The sequence below is a fragment of the Centruroides sculpturatus genome, unplaced genomic scaffold (genome assembly GCF_000671375.1).
Source record: "Centruroides sculpturatus isolate CEXI.00-Female unplaced genomic scaffold, Cexi_2.0 scaffold479, whole genome shotgun sequence".
Taxonomy (NCBI): Eukaryota; Metazoa; Arthropoda; class Arachnida; order Scorpiones; family Buthidae; genus Centruroides; species Centruroides sculpturatus.
The window spans coordinates 121353-137674 of record NW_019384896.1 but is presented as its reverse complement, the minus strand read 5'-3'; the positions used below and the strand labels follow the sequence as shown (position 1 = coordinate 137674).

Genomic DNA, 16322 nt, shown 5'->3' with positions numbered 1-16322 from the left:
AGATTAATAATACAAAATTAATTTATTGCATAGATAAATTTGAGCAGTATTTAAGTCAGAATGTCTCTTTTCATATTAAAATTGTCTCTGGTATGAAGTGGATAACTGACAAATGAACGAAATGATTGAATTTGTTGTTTTGGTAAAATGAATGAGTGTATCTAATTTATTATATTTATTTGTATAATATAAGTTATAGGCCTATACTTGTTTACAAAGGTTCCTTATTCATAATTATATTAAACAATGCTTGTTTTTGTTTAAGTAATAAATTCTAATAGTTATTTTTTCACATCTTAAAGTCCTTATTGTTATGAACAATGAAAACATTAAGGTTTTTTTTCAAAAATTCTTTATTCTGAAGGTTAATAAACAAACCTCTAGAGCCAAATATCATCATTAATACACTATTATAATTTAAATAATATGTAATTCAATATATATTTTTTAAAGTTAAGTTCTTTTAAATAACTTGCATAACTTTGAAATAGTGAATAATTATTATTATTATTTTTTTTACTTTCACGGCTCTGTTATATATAACAGAAAGTATGGCATCAGCCAAAAAACTAAAATATTATAACAGATGGCTCCAAATACGCAATTTAAAATGTTGCCGGAAAAGTTAAGTAACTCGTTACTGGATTTTTTAAATTATGTGCAGAGAACAGCAAAATATAAATCCTGCTTAGACCCTCATGTTTTTTCATAAATAATTCAGCTCCGACCGAATGGCTGAATGGTTAATGTGGCATCCTATCGCTCTGAAGGAACAGGGATTTTTCGGGAGGAAGTGATCCGGACGGATATATCGTTCCCCTCTCTCACCACCCTGCCGCCCATTGTAGGCCTGGCTGAACCCATAATGCGTTTGCTAGAAAAGACCCTCTTAGTAACCACAGGGCAGAAAGAGATAATTATAAATTCATTACTCACATGACCTACGCAACCATAATATTATCTAGACAACATTACAGTCGACCCCCCCTATAACTCTGTTGATAATTCCGTATTATATAAATTCCATGTTGTACGAGTCACTTACATTTTACAAATACGTGTGCCGGGCTGTGAACGGCTTACGTATTTGTAAAATCTAAGTGACTCATACAACATGGAATTCATATAAAACGAAATTATCAACAGTGTTATAGGGGGGCCGACTGTATTTTGGAAAGGATACTTAAGATAGTTATAGAGAAGAGACAGGGTTCAAGACTAAAACCTCCTCACACTCAGCCAAGTATAAGTGGAGGGGAAGTAATGTTTGCTAGGAGAACTATTCGGAAATTCTTTTTCTTAATCAGTGCGACTTTAAAATTCAGTACATATTTGAAATCAGAATACAATCTCTAAAATCAGCATGATTGGACACTTTAGCTATTTTAGAACTACTTTAGGCATCGGCTGTTCTCCGAAAGCATCATAATTTAGAACTAATGCTCGCTCAGGTTCTAGACGCTTGAGAAATTGGCGAAAGTTGTGTAAATTAACACCAGTTCCGGCAGCGGAACTGAATCTGTTGGAAATGATCTGAGTGAGAAACTGTTCGGACAGAACGGTTTCATCAGAACCGTTAAGCGACATCAGAGGTGGCCAACACAAGGCCCGCCTGTTATCAACCTCAANTTTTTTTTTTTTTTTTTTTTTTTTTTTTTTTTTTTTTTTTTTTTTTTTTTGTTCTCCTTTCAATAAAAAGGCTCCTTTCAAACTAACGCTAGTGGCTTATTTAATATTTGTTTTTACATCCACCTAACAATACCTGTTTACTTTTAATGTTATTTAATTCATTTTTAACTACTAATTTAAACCGGATTAGGGGATGGTAATTTAAACCGGATTAGGGGACAGTGGTCCGCCAAAAACTTTATGCCCATTTATAGACACGCCTGTAAAAAACGTTGGCCATCCTTGAGCTAGACGGTTCCATCGGAACAGTTTGACTAGACGGTTCCTGGGAACAATTAAGGTAGACGGTTCCGGTAACCATTTTCCTGTTTGGACGGGCAACACCGGACATATCTGTTGGTCAGTAATAAATAATTACGAACTCTAATAAATACTTTAAACTAATTTGATCATTCCCAAAAACCGTGGAACATTTTCATTAATTCAAGTTGAAATCCAGATGAAGAATTCGCCGTTCCGTGTAAAATCATATTTGTAGAAGAAATACAGAATGAAGAATGTGTTAGTAGTTTAGTGTCTTGAGTAACTTGAGGGAAGTAACTTGAGTAACTAGTTTAGTGTCTTTAGTAACTTGAAGGAACAATTCCCACCTGAATTGCTCACCTCAAGTTAGCACGTGTGTATTTTTAAAAGTGTTTTTGTACTTTCTTTAGTTATTTCAGTTTTATTTTTTGACTTTTTTATAATATACGATTATAATATTATATATTTTCGATTCGGGATAGTTTAAGGGATTCAACTGTGTCAATTATACTTATATAGGATANTATACATATACTTCATTATTATAGAAATGAATAATATATTAGAAATTTATATTCTAAATATACTGAAAACACTTATTAATTCTTAACATGCTGAAGCTATATGTCTGGACTGTGCAAATGTGATTTAAAATGTTACAATATGCAGAAGCCCAATATTTTAGTAATACAGTATACCAAATGACTATGAGATACTTTATCACTGTTATTTTAAATTAAATTCTAAATAATTTAGTACTAGATGTAGGTGTTAGGTGCCATCTCTTATTAAATTTAATTATTATAAGTAAATTAATATTTAATAAGTATTATATTTGTTTGGTATTATAATATATTATACTATATTTGGTACATATGTTTATGTATGTATATACCATCCCGGGGTTGAGCAATGGCTGGCTGAGTGCCATGAGTAGGAATTTATAGGATGAGGGTGCTGAAGTCATCCCCAGTTGGCACCATAAGTAACCAAGGATGGTTATATTATATTTAAATATGTCTGGAAGAGAACAGACTGGAGGCTCGGGTGGCGTAACTGGCAACGCATCTGCACAGTAAGTGGGAGTTGTGGGTTTGGGTCCCACTCCGGGCTGATTCTTTTCTTCCATAATATTCTAAATTATTTAATAAATATTAATTTAATTATAATTACTATATTTAATAAGAGAAGCTAAATATATAAAATTACTTGTCATGACTGACTGACTGACTGACTTACTCATTTACTCACTGACATGAAATGTTTGAACTAGACTTCTTCCAGAGAAATAAATAATGAATTCAAAAGGAGGTATTGAGTATATTACCAGAAAAATCTGAAATCTCAAAAAGGTCATATATATTAGGCCTTATTAGATGTCTAGTTGAACCTTCAACATCTCATACACTATATCAATGTCCACTGAATGATTAACTTAAGTGCCATTTGCATATTTTTAATTTGTTTTTATTATTTTAAATAATTGCATTATCATTTTGTCTTACCATTGATTACTCTTTAATAGATCTTTAAAATATTATTTATAATTATTTAATTAATATAAATATAAATATATATATACACAACTAATAATGTTAAAAAATTATCATAAATTGCAACACAATTATGAGAGTATCACAAAGCACAATGTTGGGTGTGGACTACTAAAGGCAGTTAGGGGCTAGTTTTTACTATATATGCATGTACAGGTATCCCTCATGTAACATGATAATTATGTTTCAAAAAAGTTCCATGTTATGCAAATCCATGTTATACAAAACAAAGGACTAAAGCAAAACATAGGGTTATGTTCCAGAAGTTAACACAAGTATATTACTCTTTTTGTTACTAAGAGAAATATGTTTATTAAAGCAATCGATAATTTATTTCCAATTAAAAATTAATTAACAATCACAATTAAAAGTACTGTATTACATATTAACATTAATTTTAATTAAACAAGGGCATTTTCTTTTTACAAATTGTCATCAATCTCATCTTTTTTATTGATCTTGATCAGAGGTATTGGCAACATTTTCATATTTTTTTTATTTTTATAATAAAACATTTTTATAGATGACAAAATAGAAATATGTTATTAATTGAAATTTTGTTCTAGTGGATTGCATTTGTTCAGTCGAGTACTGAGCGATTTTTTTTTCCAAAATTTGCATTTGAATACTGAATTGTTTGAGTATTGAGATACTGCTGTATTTTGTTTGTCATTTTTATGAATGAAGTAACCATTTGTAGGTAAGTAATACATACGGTTAAAAAAAATTTTTGACAACACTTACCTAAAAATGTTTAAGTAAACTTTACTAAATACAAAGATTAATCTATAAAAAGAAAACACAGTGACAGTCTTAATGGGTAAAGTACGAAAGCAACGACAACATCTGATTGGTAGGAAAGTTATTGCAATTTTTTCTTCCTTCTGCTATTGGTTTTGATTAAAGTAAACCTGATGAAAAACACAAAATAATTTGAAAATTTTAATATTCTAAAATCCATGGGCAAGTTTGAGACAACATGCTTGCTTTGAACTTATTAGAACAAAACTGGAAGCCATGTTGTATGGGGGATATCCCCAATTTTCAAACTGCTAGAGCGAAACCATGTTGTAGAAGTACTATGTTGTACAAGGGTATCCTGTATTGTGAATAAAAACTTTATGAATATAAAATTGTGTGTTTAACTGTAAAACTCAAAACCAATCTACATTTGAATCTTACATGCATATTTTGAAATTTAAAAATTTATGCTACTTTTGTGTCTGTACTCACATAAAATGTAAAGAAAGAAATAGCATTAATTTACCAATTAATAACCACCAGTTTAGAAATACTTATTTCTAGACAAACAAATTTAGTCTTCTTCAAGACTAAATTTGATCTCAAGGAATGTCCAATTTCAAAGTCAGTTTCATAACTATTTTTGATCCAACATTTCTACTAACTTAATACAGTTACTTTATGTTAGGGCTTACCACACCAGTGAACATGAACACAAAATTTCTTAAATTTAACATATATTTATGTTTTAAAAAAGATTTTACAATAATTAAAACCAATATGTATATATTATATAAAATACACTCAAATGCATTTTAGACTTCAAAATAGTCCCTCTTCAGTTGATTTTTCAAAAAAATCACAAAATAAAATATATAAAAGTTATATTGAAAGGCTGAAAGAACAATGAAGACATCACAACTAATAAATTGGCATTATCTAGGTTGTATAAATATGCAAATGGTTGTACTGAGATTGCTATTCTTCTTTTTAATTTGTGTAATGTTTCAGTCAATCCTTCAGAGACATCAACTAACTCTTCATGGCTGGCTTGGTTGTGAAATGTGAAAAAGATTGAAATTATTGTATAGCATCAATGAGATAATGCCAATTTATTAGTTGTGATGTCTTCATCGTTCTTTCAGCCTTTTAATATAACTTTATATATTTTATCTTGCGATTTTTTTTAAGCACCAACTGAAGGACTATTTTAAAGTCTAAAATGCATTTTGGATGTATTTTATAAATTTATATATTAGCCATTCACAAGCCAAATCAATTAACTCCACATTTTGAATTTTTTTAAATTTTAGTAAAAAAGCACTTGATATACTCATTACTTTTTATATTCATTGTAGTTTCCCTAATAATAATGATTAATACCACTTAATGACAAAATTTTATTGGCTGTCGAAAAAAATTTTATTTCAGAAACCAATATCTAATTAACTCCATACTGTAGTAAATCCACCAGTGCACACTGCAGCATTGCAATTGCANTTAATATTATATACTTGTATTCACCCGGTTATGCACAAGCGGCACCGGGATATGTCTTGTGACATATACAAAATAAATATCTGAATCTGAATCTGAATATACGATTGTTGATTCGGTTTTAGATATCTGTTTTTAAAGAAACGAGCTGGAAATTGTCGGTTTTAACGAAGAGGCATTGAATTTAGAATAGGTGGATTTCAAATGCGATGTGAAAATGTCAGGCACAAAATTGCTATAACAAAAAGAGTTGTACATTTTTACATCATTTGCAAACTGCACTATTTTGCAAGGTGGAGAAACAAGATACTGTATTTGCTTCAAAACATAACACTAAATTGGCAAGAAAGTTATCCCATTTACATTAAATTCATACCTATAATAAAAGTTTGGATAATTTTATGAAAATATTGTTAATAATCTAGATGGCAGACTAGCTTAGTAGTCATGTCGCCCGAAAATTGTGTCAAATGAGCTTGGGCTACCGAACCAAAGACGGGTTCGGCTAAAAAAGTTAGTGCAGAAAGGGAAGAGGAATAAAACAAGTATAAGAATAGGTACTTTAAACATCGGAACATTGAATGGGAAGAGTAGAGAGTTACTTAATCTTATGCAAAAAAGGAGAGTGAACATTTTGTGCCTGCAAGAGACAAGATGGAAAGGAAATAAAGAACTTAGTGAAGGGTACAAACTGTTTGCGAGTGGAGCGAATGAGGGAAGAAGGAATGGAGTTAGTATCATAGTTGATAAAGCTCTAAAAGACAGTCTGTGAGGTTAAACGAAGGTGTGATAGAATTATGAGCGTTAAGTTGGACATTGGTAGAATTTTCATTACGATTGTGTGTGTGTATTCTCCTCAGCCAGGTAGTGGAGAAGTTCAGGGAAGAAGTCACCAGAAGAAAAGGAACTTTGGTGGTGAAATACTGAGGTACTGTACTACAATCTGCAGTTAAACATAATCTTTTTAATGAAGTACCAAAATAATACAGTACAATGTTGTGTAAGATGTTTTTATTATTGCATAAGTTGTAATTTTTAAAAAATACTATATAATCAGTTTACAATATAACTCAAAGCTTTCATAAACTATTTTATATGAAAATTTTATTCTTATAAGTTAATTGTATTAATTATTAATGAATCGATATTATTTTATAAGAATTTAAGATATTTTTAATGAATTTATTGAGAAAATATATTTTTCAGAAGCTTCTGAATTTAAAAGTCGAGTTACGTATCAGTTTTGTATATAGTCGACTCGCTTTTAGCCTAAATCCTAATCGCAGCGCTCCTAGTGAGCAAAAGTGGCTCTAGACGGAAAATTTTGCTTTGCTTCCAAATCAGATTATGGTTTAAAGAATGGCGATTAAAGCAAACAAAGCTACACGGAGTCGTAATTAACTTTTTTGACAACTTTAAAAGACAAAATCGCGCCTTGTGCGAGAAGAATCGCAGAGAGATCAATTACGGTCAGCCATTGAACATATAATTCATCGCATTTAAATTTTACATCTTTAGAATGCGGACCTTATTGAGCATTATCCCATGTATTGTTAAGCTCTATGTATGGGCATATGTGTTGTACAAATAAAATATTTGTTGCTTGCAGTGCCAAGAGTGTCTTAGTAGTGATTTTTGGTACTAATTATTATTATTTTTTTTTTATAGAAATGCCTTCTAAATATTCCGAAATGTCGTTTCAGTACCTCGGAAAATATATAACTTCTGTGATAGCTATGTGTAAGATGCCTGGATGGCCGAAACGGTTAAACTGTCGGTTTATAAAGAACAAATGTGGACGTCGAAAAACCTCCAGAAATTTTTCGGCCGCCGCATTCTTGGCCTGGCCGATCCCACGATAGTATTGGGTAAAAAGTTCTTTTATCCGCGAGATGGAAAATAATAATGTTATGTAAAAATTTATCTTTTATATTTTATGATTTTTCATATCGAAAAAATAATTTTGACTTGACAGATAATATTAATAAAATAATTATATTAAATTATGATTATTATTATTTATGTTTGTTACCGCTAGGTTGTGCTGCAGTCCTAATGGCTACCCTCGTGGTGTTTTATTTTCTCAGGCTGTAAAGTAAATCTTTAAGAAACTTTTAAATGACTCGTTTAACAGCTGTTTTGATGGGAAATGGCAGAAGGCCAGCCCTTCCGCCCATCAAATTTCGAGAAATGTTACCTCTAGCATTGAAGGACAAAGTGTCAGGGAAAGGATCACGAATTAATGGTTATTGTTTTTAATTTTTATACGAAATGGATATTTGTGCCCTCAATGGCACGATTTGCAGATGTGAATGACACTGTTATGACATAAACAGAGCTGTAGATCATTCCATAGGATCGAAAGAGTCAAAGGAAACATACCTCTACGTGTGACCCCTCGAAATCAGCCTACTTCCAAGAGTCACGCCGCGTGCTCCGTTAAGATTAACGCGTTTAACTATTTAGCCCATATGACTATGCTTTGAGTAGACCACTTGACTGTGGAGTACTTTATGTTATGTAGTTTTAGGGAAGTGGGGAGCCCACCTTTACATGGCCACTGAGGTACAAGCGCAAAAGTGCATGCTTATATGCAGAGTGTCGCGGCAAGCCTTGACGGATGCAGAGCATGGAGAATAGATAGTAGTACTGGTTTGAGGTCAAAACTGTTTTGGTCAGTAGAAGACACTGTTCATCGTTCGCATAATACAGCTTCCTTGCAATTGTGATGTCCTCAAGCAAGATGGCAACCTGAACTGCTGCTGTTGGAATTTTTTCATTTGGAGGCAAATATCTTCTGAAGGGTCACATATCTGACTTTTTTTTTTATTCTTTATCAATAGATATTGTTAGAATGTCTGACCATCATGCTGGGCTGTCTGCTAAACATTAATTGGGCTTAGCAACCATGTAACTCCCAATTGCACCCAGAGGTAGGCTGATTTTTGGAGGGCTATATCTTGTGAAGGGTCAGATGTAGAAGTATGGTTCTTTGACTTCTTGCTCCTGGTGTTTGGTCTACAGCTTTATTAATGTTCCAACAGTCATTCACATCTGCAATCTTTCCTGCTTCTTCTTGTATTAAAGTTTTCTATCCAGTATGAGCAGTATTCAATTATCTGTTAATATTTATATATATAATATCAGTAGAGAGTGATTATCTTGTAAAGGATTATATCTTGGACCGTGGTCCTTTTTGTCAACAATCCTGAGCAGACGGCTGTATAACCAAGTGGTCAAGGTGGCAGCTTACTGCTCTGGGGACCTGGGATTGAATCCAGACTGGTCAAAAGCCCCAGGAATTTTTCAGGTTGTGGTCCATCCAGATATGTCGGGCTCCATCCCTCACCATCCAGCTGCCCCATTGTAGGCCTGACCAAATCCATAATGGGCTTGCTAAAGAGATCCCCTTAGTGTCTCAGAGCAGAAATTCTAAGTTTACAATAACTGAGCATCTCCAGTTATTGTAAACTTAGAATCCTATTACTCACTTTGGAAATTACATGAAAAACAAATTTTTAATTTGAATATATCAGTTTTCCATAGAAATTGCTTCTTATTTAAATATATACTGTAACGTGAAGTAGGTTCTATTACTTGGCTTGTCCTCTCCTATTACAGCTTTGAATGAAAAATCCAGATCTAACATATTTGATAGTAAATTGATTTACTTAAGGATTTTCATTGTTAGTTCATTAAACAATTATTCTTTTATAACTTGGAATATATTTTATTAATATAAAGCTAGTTTCTTTTGAGAAGTAATAGCAAACAATGAAGGAAAGCTGAAGTAATATCAATAGCTGTACTTAAGATTGAGCTGAAAATCTATTTATTGGTATCAGTTTAATTTTGATTGGCTTATGAGATATTACAGAAAGGTGCAATTACCTAACCAGACCTTATATTATAATATCAGCAAAATATAATTAAAATAAATTAAAACATAAAAACTTTTTGCTTTTACAAAAATTTGTGTAAAGATAATGTTTGAGTAGATTATCTAAATTATTAAATTTTTAATTTGTATATTTTATTTTTCTAGATGTTGCATGTCTTAATGAAGTTTTATCATTATTATCCTGTTTTGAGAGAGGTGAATTCAACGAAACATTTTGCAAAAAAGAAATAGATTCTTTACAGAATTGTTATTTGAATCATCTTGTAAGTATTATGTTTGATTAATTATAATTAATTATTAGTTCTCAGAATTATTTATCTTTTGGGTAAAATAATTCTCTAGAAAAATATAATTAATTTTTATAAAGAAAAATTATCCAAATTACTTAAGAGTAATTGCAATTAAAACAAATATATTATCCATAATATTTTGGACAGGCAGACTTGATCTTCAGGAATTGAAATGAAATGATTATCTGAATTTTCACATTTTAAGTAAAATACAATATGTAACATTTGACACTGCCTCAGCTATTTAATTTTTTAAAAATAAAAATAAACACTGTAGTGATAATTTATACATATTAAATACAGTCGACCCCCCTATAACGTACGTTCCTATAACGACAATTCCTATAACGTAGCGAAAAAATTGTAGAACCTTTCGTATAAAGTACCTCCTATAACGTCGTTTCACGACAAGATTGATAGAGTCTGGACCAATAGTGGATGAGCAGCCGAACTACTTTCCTCCGACCCTGCGCCACGCTACGGAGCGGCTAAATTGAGTTTGCTATCGTCTGTTTAGTATTATATATAAATTATATATAAATTAGGTACTGTACATATAATTATATATTAATTATATATAAATTAGGTACTGTATATATAATTATATATTAACTTAATTTATTGTAACTTTATTATAATTATATATATGCTTTCTGCCGCCTGGCAACACGCTACGGAGATTTTAGGCTAGTAAGTTGAGTTTATTATCGTCTGTACAGTATGTAAATTAGGTACCGTAAGTCTAATACAGCACTAATTTTATACATTTCTTGTGAAAGAAACACTTCTTATTCAACGGCCATAAAAATTATTTATATTAATGATGTCTCCAAAGGTCAAGTTATTTTTATGCGAAAAATTCGTTATTAGAAATCGCGGCCGCCGTTTCATGTGCTGTTCCGCGATGAAAACCAGCTTTAAGCAACGGCGTAGTCGAACGGTACACACTCGGTAAGTAATCCTATAATTTTTTGTTTATAGCATAGTTTATACGGATTACTCCCAAAAAATTATACGTGTTTTGGAAATGTTGAGTGGAATTAGTCTAGAATCGGTTAATTTTATAGAAGAAAACCTTTCAAACAGCCTTAGTCCGTAAAGTTCCCACCTATCGGGCTGCGATTGGATCATGTATTTAATCATTCCTATAACATAAAATTCGATTAGCGTGGAACGTATCTAAGCGTTATAGGGGGGTCTACTGTATACACAAATATTACCTCTAAACTTTTTAAACATTATATTATACATATACTTCATTATTATAGAAATGAATAATATATTAGAAATTTATATTCTAAATATACTGAAAACACTTATTAATTCTTAACATGCTGAAGCTATATGTCTGGACTGTGCAAATGTGATTTAAAATGTTACAATATGCAGAAGCCCAATATTTTAGTAATACAGTATACCAAATGACTATGAGATACTTTATCACTGTTATTTTAAATTAAATTCTAAATAATTTAGTACTAGATGTAGGTGTTAGGTGCCATCTCTTATTAAATTTAATTATTATAAGTAAATTAATATTTAATAAGTATTATATTTGTTTGGTATTATAATATATTATACTATATTTGGTACATATGTTTATGTATGTATATACCATCCCGGGGTTGAGCAATGGCTGGCTGAGTGCCATGAGTAGGAATTTATAGGATGAGGGTGCTGAAGTCATCCCCAGTTGGCACCATAAGTAACCAAGGATGGTTATATTATATTTAAATATGTCTGGAAGAGAACAGACTGGAGGCTCGGGTGGCGTAACTGGCAACGCATCTGCACAGTAAGTGGGAGTTGTGGGTTTGGGTCCCACTCCGGGCTGATTCTTTTCTTCCATAATATTCTAAATTATTTAATAAATATTAATTTAATTATAATTACTATATTTAATAAGAGATGGTGCCTAATGCCTTTCTCTGGTGACAAATTACTTAGTAATTAATTAAATATAATCACAGAAAAGTAGCACAATGTAATCCAGCAGTTGTTTAGTTCTATTACTTTTATTAATAATAAAATTGAAAATTTAAAATATTATTAAAATAATTACATATAAATTTTTAGGCTTCTGTTGATAAAAGGAAGAAGCAACAAGTGGAAGGCAAACTTGTTCCAGGACAAAAATTAAAAGATATGACAGCAAAACAAATTAGTAATCTTCTGAAAGCTTATCCTATACCTAAAAATTAATGTATTATTAATAGAAGTTGTAAGTAAAATAAATAGAATAAAATATTTAATAGTAAGTCAAGATTTGATTTTGTTCTAAATTAAAATTTCACTATTTCTTTTATTAAAATAAAACTTGACAATGATTGATATATATTTTTATGAAATTTTATTAATGATATATTATTAAGAATTAATTATTTACATTCTTTATATAAATTTATTATGACAAATATTCATTATCCAGTTATTCTGAGATTTTATCTGTTACATAAATTTAAATAATAAACAATTATAAGATAGATATAATTGTATATTATGATCAATTTCTAAGAAACTGTGCGAAAGAATTTTAACTCTTAGAAATTGATCATTTTGGTAAAATGAAGAAAGTATATTTATAAATATCTATATAATAAAGCTACGTACAAAAGAAAGTATATTTATAAATATCTATATAATAAAGCACTGACTGACTGACTGACTTACTCATTTACTCACTGACATGAAATGTTTGAACTAGACTTCTTCCAGAGAAATAAATAATGAATTCAAAAGGAGGTATTGAGTATATTACCAGAAAAATCTGAAATCTCAAAAAGGTCATATATATTAGGCCTTATTAGATGTCTAGTTGAACCTTCAACATCTCATACACTATATCAATGTCCACTGAATGATTAACTTAAGTGCCATTTGCATATTTTTAATTTGTTTTTATTATTTTAAATAATTGCATTATCATTTTGTCTTACCATTGATTACTCTTTAATAGATCTTTAAAATATTATTTATAATTATTTAATTAATATAAATATAAATATATATATACACAACTAATAATGTTAAAAAATTATCATAAATTGCAACACAATTATGAGAGTATCACAAAGCACAATGTTGGGTGTGGACTACTAAAGGCAGTTAGGGGCTAGTTTTTACTATATATGCATGTACAGGTATCCCTCATGTAACATGATAATTATGTTTCAAAAAAGTTCCATGTTATGCAAATCCATGTTATACAAAACAAAGGACTAAAGCAAAACATAGGGTTATGTTCCAGAAGTTAACACAAGTATATTACTCTTTTTGTTACTAAGAGAAATATGTTTATTAAAGCAATCGATAATTTATTTCCAATTAAAAATTAATTAACAATCACAATTAAAAGTACTGTATTACATATTAACATTAATTTTAATTAAACAAGGGCATTTTCTTTTTACAAATTGTCATCAATCTCATCTTTTTTATTGATCTTGATCAGAGGTATTGGCAACATTTTCATATTTTTTTTATTTTTATAATAAAACATTTTTATAGATGACAAAATAGAAATATGTTATTAATTGAAATTTTGTTCTAGTGGATTGCATTTGTTCAGTCGAGTACTGAGCGATTTTTTTTTCCAAAATTTGCATTTGAATACTGAATTGTTTGAGTATTGAGATACTGCTGTATTTTGTTTGTCATTTTTATGAATGAAGTAACCATTTGTAGGTAAGTAATACATACGGTTAAAAAAAATTTTTGACAACACTTACCTAAAAATGTTTAAGTAAACTTTACTAAATACAAAGATTAATCTATAAAAAGAAAACACAGTGACAGTCTTAATGGGTAAAGTACGAAAGCAACGACAACATCTGATTGGTAGGAAAGTTATTGCAATTTTTTCTTCCTTCTGCTATTGGTTTTGATTAAAGTAAACCTGATGAAAAACACAAAATAATTTGAAAATTTTAATATTCTAAAATCCATGGGCAAGTTTGAGACAACATGCTTGCTTTGAACTTATTAGAACAAAACTGGAAGCCATGTTGTATGGGGGATATCCCCAATTTTCAAACTGCTAGAGCGAAACCATGTTGTAGAAGTACTATGTTGTACAAGGGTATCCTGTATTGTGAATAAAAACTTTATGAATATAAAATTGTGTGTTTAACTGTAAAACTCAAAACCAATCTACATTTGAATCTTACATGCATATTTTGAAATTTAAAAATTTATGCTACTTTTGTGTCTGTACTCACATAAAATGTAAAGAAAGAAATAGCATTAATTTACCAATTAATAACCACCAGTTTAGAAATACTTATTTCTAGACAAACAAATTTAGTCTTCTTCAAGACTAAATTTGATCTCAAGGAATGTCCAATTTCAAAGTCAGTTTCATAACTATTTTTGATCCAACATTTCTACTAACTTAATACAGTTACTTTATGTTAGGGCTTACCACACCAGTGAACATGAACACAAAATTTCTTAAATTTAACATATATTTATGTTTTAAAAAAGATTTTACAATAATTAAAACCAATATGTATATATTATATAAAATACACTCAAATGCATTTTAGACTTCAAAATAGTCCCTCTTCAGTTGATTTTTCAAAAAAATCACAAAATAAAATATATAAAAGTTATATTGAAAGGCTGAAAGAACAATGAAGACATCACAACTAATAAATTGGCATTATCTAGGTTGTATAAATATGCAAATGGTTGTACTGAGATTGCTATTCTTCTTTTTAATTTGTGTAATGTTTCAGTCAATCCTTCAGAGACATCAACTAACTCTTCATGGCTGGCTTGGTTGTGAAATGTGAAAAAGATTGAAATTATTGTATAGCATCAATGAGATAATGCCAATTTATTAGTTGTGATGTCTTCATCGTTCTTTCAGCCTTTTAATATAACTTTATATATTTTATCTTGCGATTTTTTTTAAGCACCAACTGAAGGACTATTTTAAAGTCTAAAATGCATTTTGGATGTATTTTATAAATTTATATATTAGCCATTCACAAGCCAAATCAATTAACTCCACATTTTGAATTTTTTTAAATTTTAGTAAAAAAGCACTTGATATACTCATTACTTTTTATATTCATTGTAGTTTCCCTAATAATAATGATTAATACCACTTAATGACAAAATTTTATTGGCTGTCGAAAAAAATTTTATTTCAGAAACCAATATCTAATTAACTCCATACTGTAGTAAATCCACCAGTGCACACTGCAGCATTGCAATTGCAGTGTGCGCTGACCAATGCCATGTAGATAATGGTAAATTACTTAATGTTATCTCATCACAAAAAGTAAAAAAAAAAAAAAAAAAAAAAATTAGTTAGTTACAGTCCAACTTCCACAGAAGTAAGTATACTTGTGGAATATTGAACAATTGTTTTAATTTTGGTGATAATTGTTTTTAGAAGAAAAAAGCTATGCCATTATATCAAAATGGATGAAACTAAAAATAATTTTTTCATTTCTCCTATTCAGGGCTATGGAGTCGGAGTCGTGGAGTTTTAGTGTTTTAGCCAGAGTCGGAGTCGTCAAAAAATCCACCAACTTCGACTCCTTTTTAATTCCCAACTTGTTATGTATATACAATGGAAAAGTATTGAAATCACGTCAAATTTGACTCTCCGTGTTTCTTTTGCAAATCTTTCTGACCACAGAAATTATTAGGCTTTAAACAGAGTGAACAAAATCATGCCCCCACACACAGTCTAACATCCACACATATAGAAAAAACCTCGAATCTTTTGCATATCTCGAAATTTCAAGGTGTCTCGACTCCAAAAATGTAAAAATTTGGGAGGGGTCATTTTTTGATCGAGTGTTACACTTTTCCTCTGTTATATATAACAGCCGGAAAAGTAAAAATTATCGAATACATATTTATATATTGACTGTGTCATTACTTAGAGGAGTCTTTTAGCTTTGGAATAAAAAGTTTCTATGTTCTATCTTTATTAAAACTCTATTTATTGAACCTTTTATTCTGAGGTCATGTGATGACATCAGAATTTTCGGGTCTCTTTTGGTAACAAGTCTGCCCTGAGTAGGAGTCGGATGGTAAGGAAAAATCAGAGTTGGAGTCGGTAGATTTTTACGCGACTCCACAGCCCTGCTCCTATTAAACGTGAGATATATGATTCTTATAAAAATTTAAGAACAAATCAACATAATGGGACATCAAATACAGTTGACAAAGAAGACATCATTTATGTTGCTGAATAATCAATTTAAACCAGTGTTTTTCAACCTGTGGGTCGCAAAGCCATACACGGGGGTCGTGGGTAAAAGAAAAAGACAAGTGTTTGTAGGTCCTACACTACAATAAAAAAAAACTACAATTTCAGTGAGAAGTCTGTGCTGTTTATTTTACAGTACAATTAGCTTTTTGATCGATATTTAAATCTCAACAGAAAGA

The 16322-nt window shown here is 30.3% G+C and overlaps 1 protein-coding gene across 1 annotated transcript; it reads left to right on the top strand.

Moving 5' to 3' along the window:
• The first annotated feature begins 7761 nt into the window (after positions 1–7761).
• LOC111631401 lies at positions 7762–12181 on the top strand. The gene is made up of 3 exons (XM_023375639.1): positions 7762–7968; positions 9769–9887; positions 11991–12181. The coding sequence occupies exons 1-3, from the start codon at positions 7842–7844 to the stop codon at positions 12114–12116; spliced, it is 372 nt and encodes a 123-aa protein (XP_023231407.1). The 5' UTR covers positions 7762–7841; the 3' UTR covers positions 12117–12181.
• Positions 12182–16322: the final 4141 nt, after the last annotated feature.